A 16,009-nucleotide genomic window follows, 5' to 3' on the forward strand; every position below is an offset into this window, starting at 1 on the left:
ATTCCGATGGCGATAGAGTAGTTCTCATATGTTTGTGCAGCTTGAAGTCCCGTAACTTCTTATGAATGGATGCTCACTTTACGTAGGGCAGTAGCCAAAGCACTTTACTCAAGTTATGAAGCATGATCCTTAAATCTTCCAGTAAGCTAAGGTATTTTTAAAGGGGAAAGTTTACCTTTATTTAAAATCCCAAACTGGGTAATTTCATGGTAGACTGAATATAAGAGCAGTGCAATGACATCTGCTGTGCCTTCCTGTGTAAGCTTTTGCCATAGGGTAGCTTATATCTGTGACTGTAGGTACTGGAAAATATAGTTCCAAAATTGCCCATGTTGAACAGGCTAGAAGAGGGCTTGGATTAGTAATAGATGAAAATTGAGGCATCCTTTTTTGGTGTGCTATTGTGGCCTTTCTGTTTTATATCCATAGGTATTATTTGACCTGACTAAATTTAATGTTAGTTTCTATTAATGATCCCTAGTATGAGTCAGCTGGAGGGAGAGTTTCTTTTTAGCTATTTAAAAAAACCCCCAGGTTGACTGTAAACAATGCTAATAATTGTTTTGTTCTTAAAAGATTTTGTATTAAGTGTTTAATGAGAGTAACAGGAACCACTTCTCTGCCTAACATCACTGCTGCTGGTGACCTAATGTCACTAAAGGATGTTCTGTTGGGTCATCTCTTCCTGCAGCCTTCTTGCTGGGGATTGACTGTATGCACATGTATGTGTGTGTGCATGCGTGGTTTGTGTGTGTATGTTTGTATATATATGTGCACATAAATGCAGTTACTTTATTTCAAAAGTGCTAGCTTTATCTCCAGTTTTGGTTGCCGTCCTTTCTGGAGGTCAGCAAACGTGACCTCCCATGTGCTGCTGTGATGGAGTAGTTTTTTCCTTTCATATGTTAACGCGCACAAGTGGATTAATACGTTGAAAAATTCAAAGCTAAATTGACTGCAGTACAGCATTTTCATCTGGGTAGCAGCTAATACCGGGTGCTGACATTTTCTGCTCAGTGTAGCTTTTGAAGTACAGATTGGAGCTGCGAGCGCAGCGCTGGCGGGCGAGTGGGACCTTCTGCAGCTGGGGGTGCAGCGGTCACCGTCCCCCGGCAGCTCGCTCCGCAGCCGCTCCGGGCGGCTCCGCGTCCTCAGCAGATCTGCTCTAGTGAAGGGGAATCCCTTCATAACTGCAAGCACCGGGCCCACAGGGATGGCTGGGGTTTGTTATCATGCTAATTTGCTGCTTTTTCTATCTTTCCTGTTGTCTCAGCCTGGCCTGTCAGTTGTTGGGTTTGCGCCGCTGTTCCTTAAACGCTACATTTTGGAGACGTTTGTATTTACAAGCTGCACTGCAGCTCTGTTGTCTTAAGGCTTTGACTGACCCTAATTGCTATGACACATGTAACTAATGATGTTTTGTACTTTCAAGGAGTGCACTAAAAAGGTGATGACATATGAGTTACTGAATAAGGTACTGTGCAACTTGTGCAGTAGAGTTTGTGCAGACCTGATGGAGCATAATAAGCAGTTTTCCTGTGCTCATACTTGTTTCCCGTCAGACTGGCCTGTCTCCAGCACTGAGGCTGCATCGCACACCGAAGGTTCAGAGGGAGAGAAAAGCAGAGTTCTAAACAGATCTCTCAGCTTGAAGAAGCCTAATTTGATTAGGCTTTGACTTGAGTCTCACGATTTGTGGCAAATATGTCACTATACGCGTGTGTGTCTACGCATGTGTGTGCGAGGAAGCTGAAAATGGGTGCAAGATTTAAAAAAAAAAAAAAATTTCAAATTTCAGATCGCCCTTTTATTTTTGTTTACTCTTCAACCACAATCTGATTTATGCTTATTGGAGTCTTTGAACTTCAACTCCCTTGAAGAATCTCTAGCCTATCGCTTTTTTGATGTTGCTTGAAGGGGGATGTGAGTGTGCGGGTGCGTGCGCTCGCATGCTGTGGTGCTCTGGGCAATTTCACTCCAGAGCTCTTCCCTTCCTTTGTTTAACCTATGACCTGTGAAAACAAGAGTTAATCAAAAGTTCTAAGGTAGCTAAGAGGAAGGGGAAGTGTTTGGTTACAAATTAAATATGAGCAAGTCATAAGCCATAAATCTTCAGTAGTGCTACCAGTTGTGCTACTTAAGTTGCATGTGGTACAGAAAGTTTTTGGTTATAAATTCAACCTCTGTGTCTTTGGAGGGGGTGTTTAAAGGCTGCCTCAAGGATTTGCTTTTTGTTAGAAAAAATCCACTTTTTTTTTTTTCCTTTTGGCAGAGATCTAGGAACAAATTCAGATAGCTATATTTCTTGATTTTTTTTTTTTTAATTTCTTTTTTTTAAACTTTAACTGATCACAGTTTGGTCCAATAAAAGCAGAGCTGTTTCACTCTTGAGTAGTAAACACGTAAGTGATGAATTAAAAGTATTGAAGATGGCAGGATAAATTCATTTTCTAACATATCCGAAACTTTCAGGATGAGAGAGATCCTGAATTCTGCAGTGATGAGAGATGAAAATTGAAGCGAGATTTTCTACATAATTTACACACTTTTGTGGTGGGCTCGTTTGGTTTGTCTTGTCTTGCATCTCTTGAGCAAGAGCCACACAGATCCTTGTGTACTGTGTTGTGTTGGGGTTTGCTTCAAATATCAGCTAATTTCCTCAACTTCAAAACTGTGAAGCTTCTCCCTCAAAATGGAAAGTTATTCTTAAAATAAGAAAAAGAAGCAGCTATGCTGAGATGCTAAACTGTTATTTGGAAAACATGGATTAAAATAAGGAAGAGTTAGTGTTAAACAAAAGACAATAATGAAGTTTATTATAAGATACTAGTGAAAAGAGAAAGCCGACAAGGAGTGAGCGAGCATAACATAAATAGGGTTAGACATTCCCTTTTGTTGTACGGTGGGTTTGCTGATGTTTTGACGTTGTGTGAGTATGAGACTTTATCTGGGCTATTTCTATAAGAATCATAGAGGCTATTTTCTAGGTGCTGAGTGAAAGAATTAAAATTGGATTTGAATGGGGTGTTCTCATGGATAGAACCTACAGATTTCTCATGTTTGGCGTAGGGGGGGTAATGAAGAGAACTCCCTCGAATGTGTGGTGGGGTAGGTTTAGCTGTGGACAAACAGGCCCCTGGCAGGACAGATAAGTAAATCTTCGGAGAGTGAGCACGGCCTGACCTCGGGTTCCGAGCTGGGCGATGTCCGGGGGGGTCCCCGCGCCGCTTGTCGCAGGCGGTGCCCAGGACCTGCTCTGTCCTCGCCCGCGGCGCCGGGCTCTCGGTGAAGTGCACCTCTGGCGAGCTAGAAGCTGAGGTAACTTGCTTTTGTTTATTGCTTTCATACTGACACGTACATTGTAAACACAATAATATTTTGAAATATTTTAATTCTGTAAGGGTAGTTTTCCAGCGAGGTCCCTGAGCAATTAAGTAGAACTTTGAATATGCCTTCCTGAAATAAGTTCTGGTCCATACTCTCGGGGACCTTTCTGCTGCCTTGGTTTTCTGTCTTTTCAAACTCTTTTGATAGATGCCTTGCAAGGATTTGTTTACCAGGTTCTTAATCTCTACTTAGCAGATATGTTTTGAGAGGATTTCTTGTTACTTTTGTAATGGCTTTTAACTCTGCTGAAGTTTATTTAACTAAACAGAAAGAAAGAAACTTATCTTCTAAGTAATCCTTCTGGATTGTTTACAATATAATGCCAAACTTAAATGCTGTTTAAAGTGGTAATTGTCTGTCTTTCTCCTCTATTCTAATAGATAGTTTGTAAAGATGCTTAGAGCATATTAATTTAAATGATAATACTGTCATATAACATGAAAAGTTAAGTTGCTTATCAGTATATTTTGATAAGCTACTTACATTTTACAGTAGCATTTGCAGGCTTCAAACAAATGTTAATGATGGAGTGCCATTCCCTTTATCTGTCTCATATATAGCTTCTCACTTCATTTATTACTAAAAGCTATACAGTTAGGAACCATGGGGCACTCAATTCTTTAGAGTTGTCAGGATGTAGTCATATTTTATAAAAACTTTAAATCCTGTCTAACTATATCAAAATAGAATCCATTTGCTTCAGAAAGCATCTGTGATTAAAAGAGGAATCAGTTTGTGCGTCACGCAAACTTGCTTTCCTATTCGCTGCAGCTGAGGGGAAATTCCTTGCCGGTATTTAAAAAGAAGTTGAAATGAAGAACTGTGCCATGAAAATAGGGCACAAAATCATACCAAAGCATACTGTAGTGAAAAGTAACATCCTAGCTGTCTGTCTTATTTTATGGAATGGAAATGTAATATAAATGAAAAATATGTGATTTTTCTGCGTGTTTGTCTTTTAATTTTGTTTCTTTATTTCTTTTATAAGTTGAGTACAAATTTACTGAACGGAAAGTTTCTATTTGACCTAACTGAGGGCTGGGCTAAATGCAATGATGGGATAAGATTTGGCAGCAGTTAAAACCTGAGATACTGGTTGTGCAATTTAGGAAAAAAATCCAGTTGTATCAGAATTCAAAACCATAACAGCGGTCTGTCTTCAGTTCACTAGGACCCTCAGCAGCTGTACAGAAGACCGATCATTCAACATATACTTTGGAAAATAACTACGATTAAGAACGTTCCACCATACATGAACATTAGTTTACATTTATCTTACCGGTTACAAACTTCCACTGGATCGTGTGTGTGTTGTGGCGGGGGTGAGAGGGGAGGGGAGCTCCCGGTGTGAGCTGCTGACAGCCAAGTGTGTTTCTGGCTGGTGCTACATGTGCCCACACGTGCCTGGAAAAGCTGGGGAAGGGTAAATGCTGGAGCTCAGTCCACAAAGGAAAGGGATGCTTCAGCCTTCTGGCAGTGTTGTTCTTCAGCTGGAAGGTCTGATGTGGCTTTTCTAACAGACATTTATAAAGTGTCATGTCCAGTGGAGGCTGTTGTTAGGATGCATCTGTGTAGTAAAGGCCAGCAATCTTGAATTTATTAACTGAGATTTAGCAAGTTAAATGTATGCTTTTTCTTTTTTTTTTTTTCAGTTACCTCCCATGGTTTGAAGTCTTTTATAAGCTGCTCAATGTCTTGGCAGATTATTCAGCAAAAGGACAGGTATTATTCTAAAATACTAACCCTTCTTTTCCCTGCCCCGATACCAAATGAGAGAGGATGAAGACAAGCTGGTTTAGGAAGTTCATATATTAGAGACGACAATGTGAATTATTAATCTGTATGATGCAGTAACATAGAAGATCATATTCAGTCAAGCTGAAAGCTTGGCAAGTGCCTTTGAAAAAGAAATATGGTTTCAAATTATTTTGGGGAAAAGATGAAGTCCAAGAATGTGACTGTGGATCCAACACAAGTTAGTGGTTTCCCTGCAGTCACCCATACTGTGCCGACTTCTGGATCGCCTGAACTGTATTCAGCACATCCATGCAATTCCCGCATTGCAGTGTTTCATGAGTCTTTGACAGATGTCCTATCCAAGTTTACTTGTCACGTAAAGTAAGTGTAGAACTAAGCTTACTGATGCAAAATGCTTACCCATATAGCATCATCCAGCCTAAGCCCTTCAGGTGGTGTTTTGCTTTTAAAGCAAAAGAAAGTAAAATTCAGTCTTGAGACAGTGAAAAAAGTGTGAACTAAGCTATTAAAATTTGCTTCTAGGTTTTATAAATGATAATTCATGATACAGAGAAATCACATTATATGGTTGCAACAGCTAGCCTAGTTTCATGTATTTGAAATATTACAAGTATAATCTACCCAGTTAGGTTACTGCTTTGATTTATTACCATTTTGTGGTAATAATTGTATTTTACATTTGTCAGAATCATTCGCATGTGAGATAGAAGTACTTAGGATCACATCTTCATCTAGGTTGATACATTTGGGTTTGCCCTAAGCGAGGGAGTCGTTATAAAGAACTTGCTGTGAAACCTGGCTTGCTCTGAGCTGAGTATGTAGTGCATAGGTTGGTGACTCAGTGGGTTGCAGAAATATGTAGAAATACATATGAAAAAAAGTATTCTAAAAAAATTATGTTATAAAACCCAGCTGTCAGGAGCAACTACATTTACTTCTGTTCACAGTCTAATGTATAAATCTGTTTTCACATTTTTCTTTACACTTGCAAGTTCTCTAAGCCCCCAATTCCACAAACATTGCCCTTCCGTCTTGGAGTTTAGCTTGTTATAGCAATGCCTACTTAGTGTTCCTTTTTTTTTTTTCCCCTTTTTTTCCTTTTTTTTTTTTTTTTTTTTTTTTTTTCTCCTTCTTATTTCAGGATAGTCAAAGGAGTGAGCTCCTAGAAACATTTCATAAACTTACCATCCCTGAGCCAGGAACCTCTGTTCATCTTGGAGTGGTAAGTGAAGCGGGAGAGATGTAAGCCAAGGTGTTTAATTTTCATTACATATCATAATAGAGGAATGTCAAAAGCAATTTTCCGTTTTGGAACTTGGTACACAGATGTTGTTTTCCTGTGAGGACACAGAGCTGTGAAATTCCCCTTTTCACATTTGGGGCCCTCTGTTTCCCTTTCCTTAACCTCTGATGTCTTTGAAATGCTGGTCTTTGATTGGCGGAAGATGGTGTATATTCCCCATGGAAATTTCTCACCATATCGTCTGTGACCTGCGAGAGGTCACAGAGCAGCAACATGACATTTATTGCCCACACTTCTGCAGAACTCCTGGATCTTGCAAGTATGCAAGGGGGACAAGACTGGAAAGCAAACAGTCACGGACCTGTCATAGCAGTGTTTTGAGTATTAAGTGTTTATCACATTTTCTAATTCCTTCTCTTCTTTCTTCCCCCAAGAAAAAAAACTCACACAAAAAAGGATTTATTTAATTTTTATATCTTGTGAGAAAATTAATCAAACAACACTGAAAGAATAGGTGTGAGATTTTATTGGTGGGATTGTATTTTGAATTTAATCTTTTGGGGTTTTTGTCTCCAAATTAATTTTTGCAGAACAACCTTATGTTCCAGGCTGCAGCGAAAAAATGCTTAAGATGCACATCGCTGCAGTTGCCAACTAGTCATTTAGAGTTCACATGGAAACTAGTGGTGTGTGCAGCCACAGTTCTCTTCTCCCTCTCATTTCCTTTACTCCTTCTAAAGTACTTTTTGGCAACAAGCAGCTTACTCTCATCACTTCACCCTGTAATGTCAGTCGACAGGTAACAGTTGTTTGGCCTTGCTGGGTCACCAGCTGGCAGTAGACGTGTCCCAGTCCTCCTGAGGCTGGCTCTTTTACAGACAGCGTTTCTGTTCAGGGGGACGAGCTGTCTCAGAAGGCAATGATCAGTTGGGATGTTTCAGTTTTTCATACCAGTGGTTGCAAGGAATGCTGCCGGTCTCCCCTTGTCTCAGACATTTCATGGGTGATGAAGCAAGAAAGGATATAAAAAAGCAGCCAAGGGACTGTTAGCTGTGGTGTTTTTACACATTTTATTTTCGCTGTTTACAAGGTTATTTTGGGCTCGGGGTGAGGTTCCTATATATGATATCGTTGTGTATACTACTCCTATATCTTTACATTGCATCTTTTCAACCAAACTAAAACAGTGATATATCAAAAAGCAAAAATTTGTGTTTATACATTTAGTGTCTATATTCAGTATAGCTGTTATACCCGCTTGCTATTTCGGGTTATAGACTGTTCATGAAGCACTGAAATGTCTGAGATACATAGACAAGAAAATTGTGCCAATTGTGGAACTATGCCAAGAATACAACAGCCTTTAAATCTGCAGCAAGTAATTAATAAATATCCCTACGACAAATTGTAAAAATCTATATTTTAAAAAAAATAATATAAATTGTATACAACATTGATTTATAAAAGGAGTTTAGTCACATTCTTGTCTTTGCTTTCCCAAAGCCCTAACCAAGAATCATACAAGTTATGAACGGTCAGATTGGGAAATAGAGTGAACTTGGCCTCTTGGAATGCAGACAATTCAAAAAATATAACGATATCGTGGGTTATGGAATTGTGAGACCAGTACAGTCTTTCAAAATGTGATTTTTCTAAGGCATGTAAAAGTGACCTAGAACTTTAGTAATATTTTTCAGATAAGTAGGCATAAGACTTTAGGAAGCATTTCTCAGTAAATTTCCACAACTTCACCACGGTCTTGAACGACACTGGTGCTGTAAGTCAGAAAAGGACCTGCTTGCTGTTGTTTCCTGTAGTCTGTCATGCAACCTGCAGCAGGCTGTGGAAAGATGGCTTGAATTATAGACTGGCTCTGAGTTTCCTTGGCATATGTCACACATTGTGTGCGTCTGTCTATATCAGTGTTTCTGAAGAACAAAAAAAATGTAATATAACTTTTCAGGAGCATTTGATACTTTCGATCTTAATGCATTTCATATTGCATGTGTGCTCTGAGAATCCAGCTTTTGAATTTCATGACAAAGAAGTCATACTGGTGGTTGGTAACAAATGTTCTGTCATTTTTACTTAGCTGAGCAACTGCTATTACTGCTGTTACTAATACCAAGCAACAAATTTGGATTGCTTTTGACAATATTGCAATAATCAATATTTGCTCTTTTTTTAGCACTCTTACTTTACGGTGCCTGACGTCAGAGAGCTTCCTAGTATACCTGAAAACGTGAGTACTCCAGAGGGCTTCACACTTCACCATTTCTGTTCAAAGTCAGCAGCGAAATAGATAACAATTTTTACCTCTGCTTGCCCTGGTAATAGATAATATTCTGTAAAATATTGCTAGATGTTGAAGTGAACTTTAGGTGGTTAATTGATAAGTATTGGGTTGAAAACATTGTGATGCTAACTGCAGCAGTACATGAGTAACAGGCCTTTCGGAGTACAACATCACAGTAGAATTTAATGTTTGCCATTTTAATTAAGAAAAGATACCAAATGAACAGGAAATGAACAACATAATTGTCTTAAGCTGTAAACCAAGATATTTCTTTTTTAAATATAAAGCTTTTATTATTATCATCACCTCTCTATTATTACTTACTGTTAACATTCCATGATTTCTTGGCTCTAATAAGTGAGGAAATTTAAAATACGTATCTATAGTTTCAGCCTACTCAAAATTTAGAAAGAACAGTGATTTGGTAATAATGTAACAGTATGGTGGCATTTCAGAGAACTATGATGGAGTCAGTGAGTGAATTTTTCTTGAAAGTAATCTCAAGGCAGTTTTGTGATTGCCATTTGAGTGAGTACTACAAGAGTCATCCTCTACATAAAAACGCACGTTTACAATAGAAGGGAATTTCATCCACTTTACCAAGACTTTATAGCAAAAAGAAGACAAGAATCTGTTGAGGTGTTTCACCTTTATAGCTAACTTGAATTCAGGGTCTGTTTCCTTTTCATAAGTTTCAAAGAACTGCAGTTTTAGAAGAAACTTAATTTCACTGCTAAAGAAGCAATTCTTTTCTTCTGCATCTGGATTGACGTCTTGTTCTCCCCTTGCTGACCTCACGCTGTTTACACTGTTTTGTTGGTTTTCTTGGTGAGTGAGATTGAGTTCAACATGAAACTGAAACTAAAAACTAAACTTGGGAAGGAATTGTTGGAACCTGCTGCAGAGGTAACATACTGGTTGGAAATAAATTTATTTGAAAAAATGTTTCAATACAATATGTTGGTTTTATTTATTAAAGTGTTATGGCTACTTATTAGTCAAGCCAAAAATATAACCTTGACACTCGGTATCTTCAGTGGAAGAGTTTGATGTTTCAAACATCCATACTGCTAGTATTTAAGAAAGATCAAATAACACTTTGATATTAATTTGCCGTGTTCTTTAAAAGACTGTCAGAATTCAGGTATCATATATCCTTACTTAAAACATTTTGTATAGATTGAGATGAACGTCTAGGGTCTCTGCTTTAAACGTGCATTATTAGCTGTAGTTGCTCAGAAAGTCATTCTTCCCTTTGAGATAACATCTTCCTTCTGTACCGTATTTACACAGTAGCATTCAGGAGTTGACAATCTGGATTTGTGATTAAAAGCTGAACTGTATTAAGGATAAAGTACTAATGAACAGATCAATATGGGTAGAAAAAAGTAGATGTGCTAATCGTACAGTGAGACCCTTCTGAAAGGATGACATGAGACCAGTAAAAACGATCCATTTGTAAGATGGCTTTCTGAAAATGTCAAGGATACCTGGTTTCTTTAGGGCCACTTTTTTAGAGACTTTTAAAGCCTCACAAAGTTGTCTTGTATGTGTTTCAGCATGCCTCAGATTTCTAGCCAGATGATAGGTCTGTGGGAAGACAATGCTGGCATTTGCTTCTCTTCAGTACTCTTTAATATGCTCCTGCTATGTCTCTTAGCCAAATTTCTATGCCTGACATCTCAGTTTTCTTTCTCGAACATTTTGCGGTCTGCCTTAGCACCATAAACCTCAATTTATGGAATGAAAGAAAACGGAATCATCAAGGCATTTAATCTCATTTGTGGATGATTTGTATAGCAGATAACATTTGGGGCTTTTTGTTTCTGTTTTAAAACATTGTTGCTAGCTTTTCTGTGTTGTAGGCTTTTCATACTGACACGTATCCTGTCAGTAAATTTAATAGATGTGCTCTTTTTTCTAAGGTGCTTTATTTTTGTAGAAATATGATACAGTAGGAGTAATTCCAGAGTCAGTTCCCGAATCTAAACCAGCTACCAATTCCTAGCCTAATCCAGCCATGAAGTTACTTGTTTATGTGGTTTATATTTTACATTCATCTCTTTCACGCTAATCATCTCAAACTTTAACAGTTTTTGTTTGATAAGCCTCAAATCGCCTGGAGAGGAAGGGAGGAAGTTTATTTCCATTTTGCAGGCCGTCAAACTGGCAGACAGAGAGAAATGAGCTAGTAATGGTAAGAAACCGGTGGCAGGGATTAAAAGTAGATCATCTGCCTTGGGCCTGCTTTAACTGATATGGAACAGCTTAATAACACAGTACACAGCAAAGGCTTCAGGAAGTGTAGCTGTAGTTATGCTCTGTTGGTTATGTCTGCTGGTGATGTTCGCTTTATATTCAAAGGTATGAGTCAGCTTCCCAAAACATTTGAGCAGGAGACATGATGAATGCTCATGAATCAAAGGCTGTTATAAAAGCAGAGGCCTTGGGCCAGAAGGAGCTGGAAACCCTTTGAAAGCTGAAGGCTGAGCCTTCGTGGGAGGGAGCGCCATGTGATGCTGAAAAGCATCCTCTTTGAATCGTTGAGTGGTGCTGATGTGCCTCCGAGGGAATGTGACTGGTTTGCTGTAGGGATCCTGTGCAGCGATGTCGCTGTGGAGGATGGACTCTGTGCAGTGTCTGGGGTGAACCAGGGCACGTCTGGGAAGAGAAGCTTAAGAACGTTTCATTCAGTTAACAAATACGTATGCCCGTGTGTGTATATGTATACATATACACACACACATATATATATATATGCACACACACCCCCAAACTGGAAAAGCTAGGGCTCATTGTAAGAAAGAAAAATATTAAAATTCAAATCCACTGGTCCTATCTTCTATTTCTCAGGCATTTTGTTTGTTTTTGGTTTGTTTGTTTTTTGGGTTTTGTGTTTTTTGTTTTTTTGGTTTTTTGTTTTTTTTTTTAATGCGTATGATGTAATTTCTTATGAGGATTTTATCTGTCTGTTAATGCAACTTTCACATAGAATTGAAGCGTATTAGGGAATAATAGGACATTAAATGAGCATAAGCCTTCATGGATTTTAATCAATTGACCTGATTTATTAAAAATTCTACATATCTTATCAGTAATTAAATTTTAAAACACATATTAGCAAAAGTTTTAGTAGTGTCAATCTTTGAAGTTGTATGTAATGATTAATGGAGAGCTGCATAGAAGTCTATTTGGAACGTTAACAGACTTGGAATTATCTGACTTTGTCAGATCAATACGTTTAATGAGTCACAAAAACATTTAGAAGGGATGCTTTTATGTAACAGCTAAGTATTCACTTTTTCCAAAAGATTTAAGTTATATGAAAGATTTGTAAATGCCTTGTGACTTCAGAAATAAATCGGGTTCATTGCAGGAAATACAGTGCAAGACTGTAAATTCCCTAGTAGTATCCGTTGTGTTTCAGAAATCAGATAAGTTAGCAGTCTGAAATGGTGACATTTTCTTGGTGATGATGTTTTGGTGCATTTTTGTGTCACTGAGTCCTATATTTTAAAATGCCTGATTTTTCACTCATTAGAATGTATGTCTTTTGCTACCTGTTTGTCTTAAAATTCTTCCCCCCCGCCCCTTTTATTTCTACATTTATACCATTTGATAAAGTGTCTTTGCTATTTTGTTCTCCCAAACAACAGCATGGCATTATAAAATTTCTATTCTATTTCAAATTTCTATTCTAATTTCAATTCTCTTGACCTGTTCTAACAGGAAAGTTACTGAAGTCTTGTAAATGAAGCCCTTCAAGAGCAGACTAAAATAAGTGAATTATAATCCATGTTACTATCTATGTTTGAGCTTCACTCTTTGCAGAGGAAATTGCTTGTTGGTTTGTTCCTTCAGTGAGAAATTCTTCATTAGATGATGGAGGAAGAGAAGTACATAAATTTTTCTTAAATCTCAAAAGTCCATGTGCATTTACTGATACTAGATAGCAAATAATCAAATAGATGATTGATCTAGGAATGAACTTTCAAAGGAGCATAGGGGAATTCTGTAGCACTCTTAGGGAGTGGGATACCTGTTCCCGCATTTTATTTTGAAAATCACACTTTTTACTCCCCCAGGAAAGCTTTAAATCCTAGGAAACAAAATACACAACAATTATACTGCAAATTGGAATGCTTTCATTTGTATTTATTTAACTCATTCATGGTTTTGTCACTTACTAGACATGTCTTTCAAAATACATGTGTAAGTCCCAATTTCATCTTCAAAGATGACAGCTTTCTTATAAATAAAACTTTGAGCTAACACGTGAATTTCCTTAGTATCAATACATTACCATACAGCCCACATGCTTCGCAGGTGTCATTGGCAAATTTCTGAGAGCAGAGAAGACTAAAACCTTATAAATCTTTCCATCTGAAGGTACATTTGTGTATCAAAGCCAGTATCTCGCTACACTAAATTTGATGAAAGAATAATTGTAAATCAAATCCTGGTGTCTATTTTCCTTTCACTAGTGGATACCGTTGCCTTATAAACATGTCCATGTGCATGCATATCTACATCTCCAGGCAGAATGCAGGGATTCTGTGCTCCTTTTGCCATGCCTGTAATTTGGGTGGCATCAAAGGGAGTTCAGTGCTACTTAAAAATTCTTTTAATTCACACTATTTGCAGTAATTGTGTCGTCATGCACTGTGTTTTGGCGTCGTGGAAGGATGGGTGAGAGGAGGAAGAAGAGCCGTAGAGAAGACAGCTTATGTTTAGACAAAAATATCATGCTAATCAGCACAGATGGGATGAGAAATACAGAAAAAGTACATGATAGTTTAATAGGTTTTTGGCAAAATGTGTTGGCTTTTTTTTTTCTTCTTTGAATATACCTGTCTGTGGCTATAGCTTTTCTGTAACAAAGACCTGAATGATTGTTTTATATTAACACGCTTGAAGCTAACCATAATGAGCTCAGTTTTTATCTATCTACATACTGGTACAAAAGTCTTCCAAATACAATGCTTAATTTTTCTTTAGTTCTTTGTGTTTGGATGGCAAGCTGTGGAACATATTTTTGCACAGTATGAAGCATCTTGGCAGACTTCTCAGGCCAAGTATTGGTGGTTTTAGAGTTATCTTTGGATCTGTCAAAAGTGCTAATAGGCTTTGTTGAGCTTCTTTAAGTTTCTAAATCATATTTGCTTTTTGCTTTTCTGCACTTTTTATTTAACGATGATTAAGATTGCACTTGAATTCATGACTAATCTAATTTTGTTCTCGCATGTGCTTTTTGTATATGACTGTCTTTATCATATAGCAACCCCTTCATATCTGGAAGAAGCTATTTGGAAACAGATTCCCTAATTCAGCATTTTTGGGTGTATTACCTTTTCCTTCACCCCCCACGCTCCTTTCTGTTTAATTTATATGTTTCAAGAAGTGAAAATACCCTTTACACACAAAAATCCGTTTTTGTTTGCCTTGCACTGTAAAATCCCTTCATTCTAGGAGAACATAATACATTTTGATCAAGTTACCTACATGGTGGCTTTCTAGTTTTGATAGTGCAGATGCTAGGATCAGATTCTGCTGTTATTAGAAGATATCTTAAATATTTAGTAAGTGATACGTGATTCATGCCACTGCAGCATGTGCACAGGGCAGTTACATTGGTAATGATGAGTGGATAATGTTGCTGGCTGAAGTGGCCATAGCCCCTTGTGCAGCTTGCTCTGTTTTCTTTTTTGAATGTCAGTTATTTACAATAATTTTTACATAAGTACTTTTTAATACTCTATGCAGTGAAATCATGGAAGAAACCCGTGTTGCTTAGGAAGTGTGTATGTAAAGTTTTGGTGCTGTTACTTGCGTGTGTCTTGGTCTTTCTAGCAGTACTTTAAAGGCAGATAGCAAATGTGCTTTGCTTACAATATTCTTCTACTGCAATTAATTTTCTTTATACTGATCACAGAAATAAAAGTGGATGTTTGAATTCTGTCTCTTCATCAAAGATGGGGATCCACTGAAATTCTGGGAGAGAGAATTCTCTGTCTCCTTCCTCAGTTTCCCCTGCCCCCCAAGGAAGTACTTTCCTACTTCCACCAAGGGGAAACGTGTATCTGAATGCATGAAGTGAGGAGTTCAGACAACCTGGGTAACCCTTTTTAGCAGAATTGTTCTAGCATAGACCGATTTTGTCATATTAGAATTGTTCTCTAGGAGAGCTGGTTTTATTGTGAGATTTTTTGGGGTACTTTATCAGGCAGCTTTGAAGTTTCCATAAAAGTGACAGAACATTTTTTTCTCAGAGAAGAATCCTTTATTTAAGAAGCTGTATGTGAAATATCATCAATTTTATTATTCCAAGACTTAGCTACCCAAAAGTTAGGGGAAGGATACTGCAATTAAAAAGTACTCTGATGTAAGATAACATACTGCTTCCTTTTGTTCAGCTCATGTACTGGATGTAGCATAATAGGAGAAGGAAATCTGGTTATTTTTTTTGTTAAAGATACTTGGTTTTGTAATATCATGATTCAAAAATTATTTTCTCTCTTCCCAGAGAAATCTGACAGAGTATTTTGTAGCAGTTGATGTCAACAACATGCTGCATCTCTATGCCAGTATGCTGTACGAACGCCGCATCCTCATTTGTTGTAGTAAGCTGAGCACTGTAAGTAAAATGCGGAATAATTTCTTCTATTCACAGTACTTTTTTTAAAATGACAGTCATATATAGGAAATGATCTGATGATCTCCAGGTTCTCCTTCCAGCCTCAGCTAGGCAACCTCAACTCAATTCCGTGGTTCTTTGTGATGATTTTACTGAACTTCTGTTGGCCTCTAATGTTCATACGAAAAAGGGTTTTCTGGATGCAGGAATTCTTGGGGTTGTTTGGTACATAAATGTACAAACGTTTATGCTGTAGTGAAGTCCCTTTTTCATAATTTACTTGACAGGAACAAAAAAATAGATAAATTATATTGTCACATGGATGGTCCAGTGACGTTCTGCGGATGGACCGAAGGAGCAGGCTAAAATACATTGGCAATCCACATTTGTGCAGTTTTGTTTGATGAGGTGTAGCCTTAGTGCTACTTAGGCTCCATCAAGTGTCTGAGAGATGAAAGCCACTGGATACTCTAGAGTACTCTCTTCTAAAAATGGCTGGACATCAAAACAAGTACACAGCTTGATTTAGTTCAGAGTTCTGTGTTATGCATTTCAAGGTTTATCAGTCAATAAGATTGTGATATTCTTTATAAAAGAAAATGTTAAGTTTTCCTTCTGTTTGCTCTGTAAATGGGTATTGATTGCTTTCCCTTGTGAATGAGGAGCATAAGATGTTTTAACTAATTTTGCC

At 37.8% G+C, this 16,009-nt stretch overlaps 1 protein-coding gene across 5 annotated transcripts in view; it reads left to right on the top strand.

The window, feature by feature from the left end:
* DENND1A (DENN domain containing 1A) overlaps positions 1-16,009 on the top strand; it is a 215,703-nt gene that overhangs the window by 86,228 nt on the left and 113,466 nt on the right. For all 5 annotated transcript variants that reach the window (XM_042786413.1, XM_032982592.2, XM_042786414.1 and 2 more), the window contains exons 6-9: positions 5,040-5,109; positions 6,287-6,367; positions 8,577-8,630; positions 15,208-15,318. In XM_042786413.1, coding sequence (XP_042642347.1) covers positions 5,040-5,109; positions 6,287-6,367; positions 8,577-8,630; positions 15,208-15,318 — 316 coding nt within the window. The remainder of the gene's footprint in view (positions 1-5,039; positions 5,110-6,286; positions 6,368-8,576; positions 8,631-15,207; positions 15,319-16,009) is intronic.

Source organism: Tyto alba, unplaced genomic scaffold (assembly GCF_018691265.1).
Source record: "Tyto alba isolate M040663 unplaced genomic scaffold, T.alba_DEE_v4.0 Super-Scaffold_11, whole genome shotgun sequence".
Lineage (NCBI taxonomy): Eukaryota > Metazoa > Chordata > Aves > Strigiformes > Tytonidae > Tyto > Tyto alba.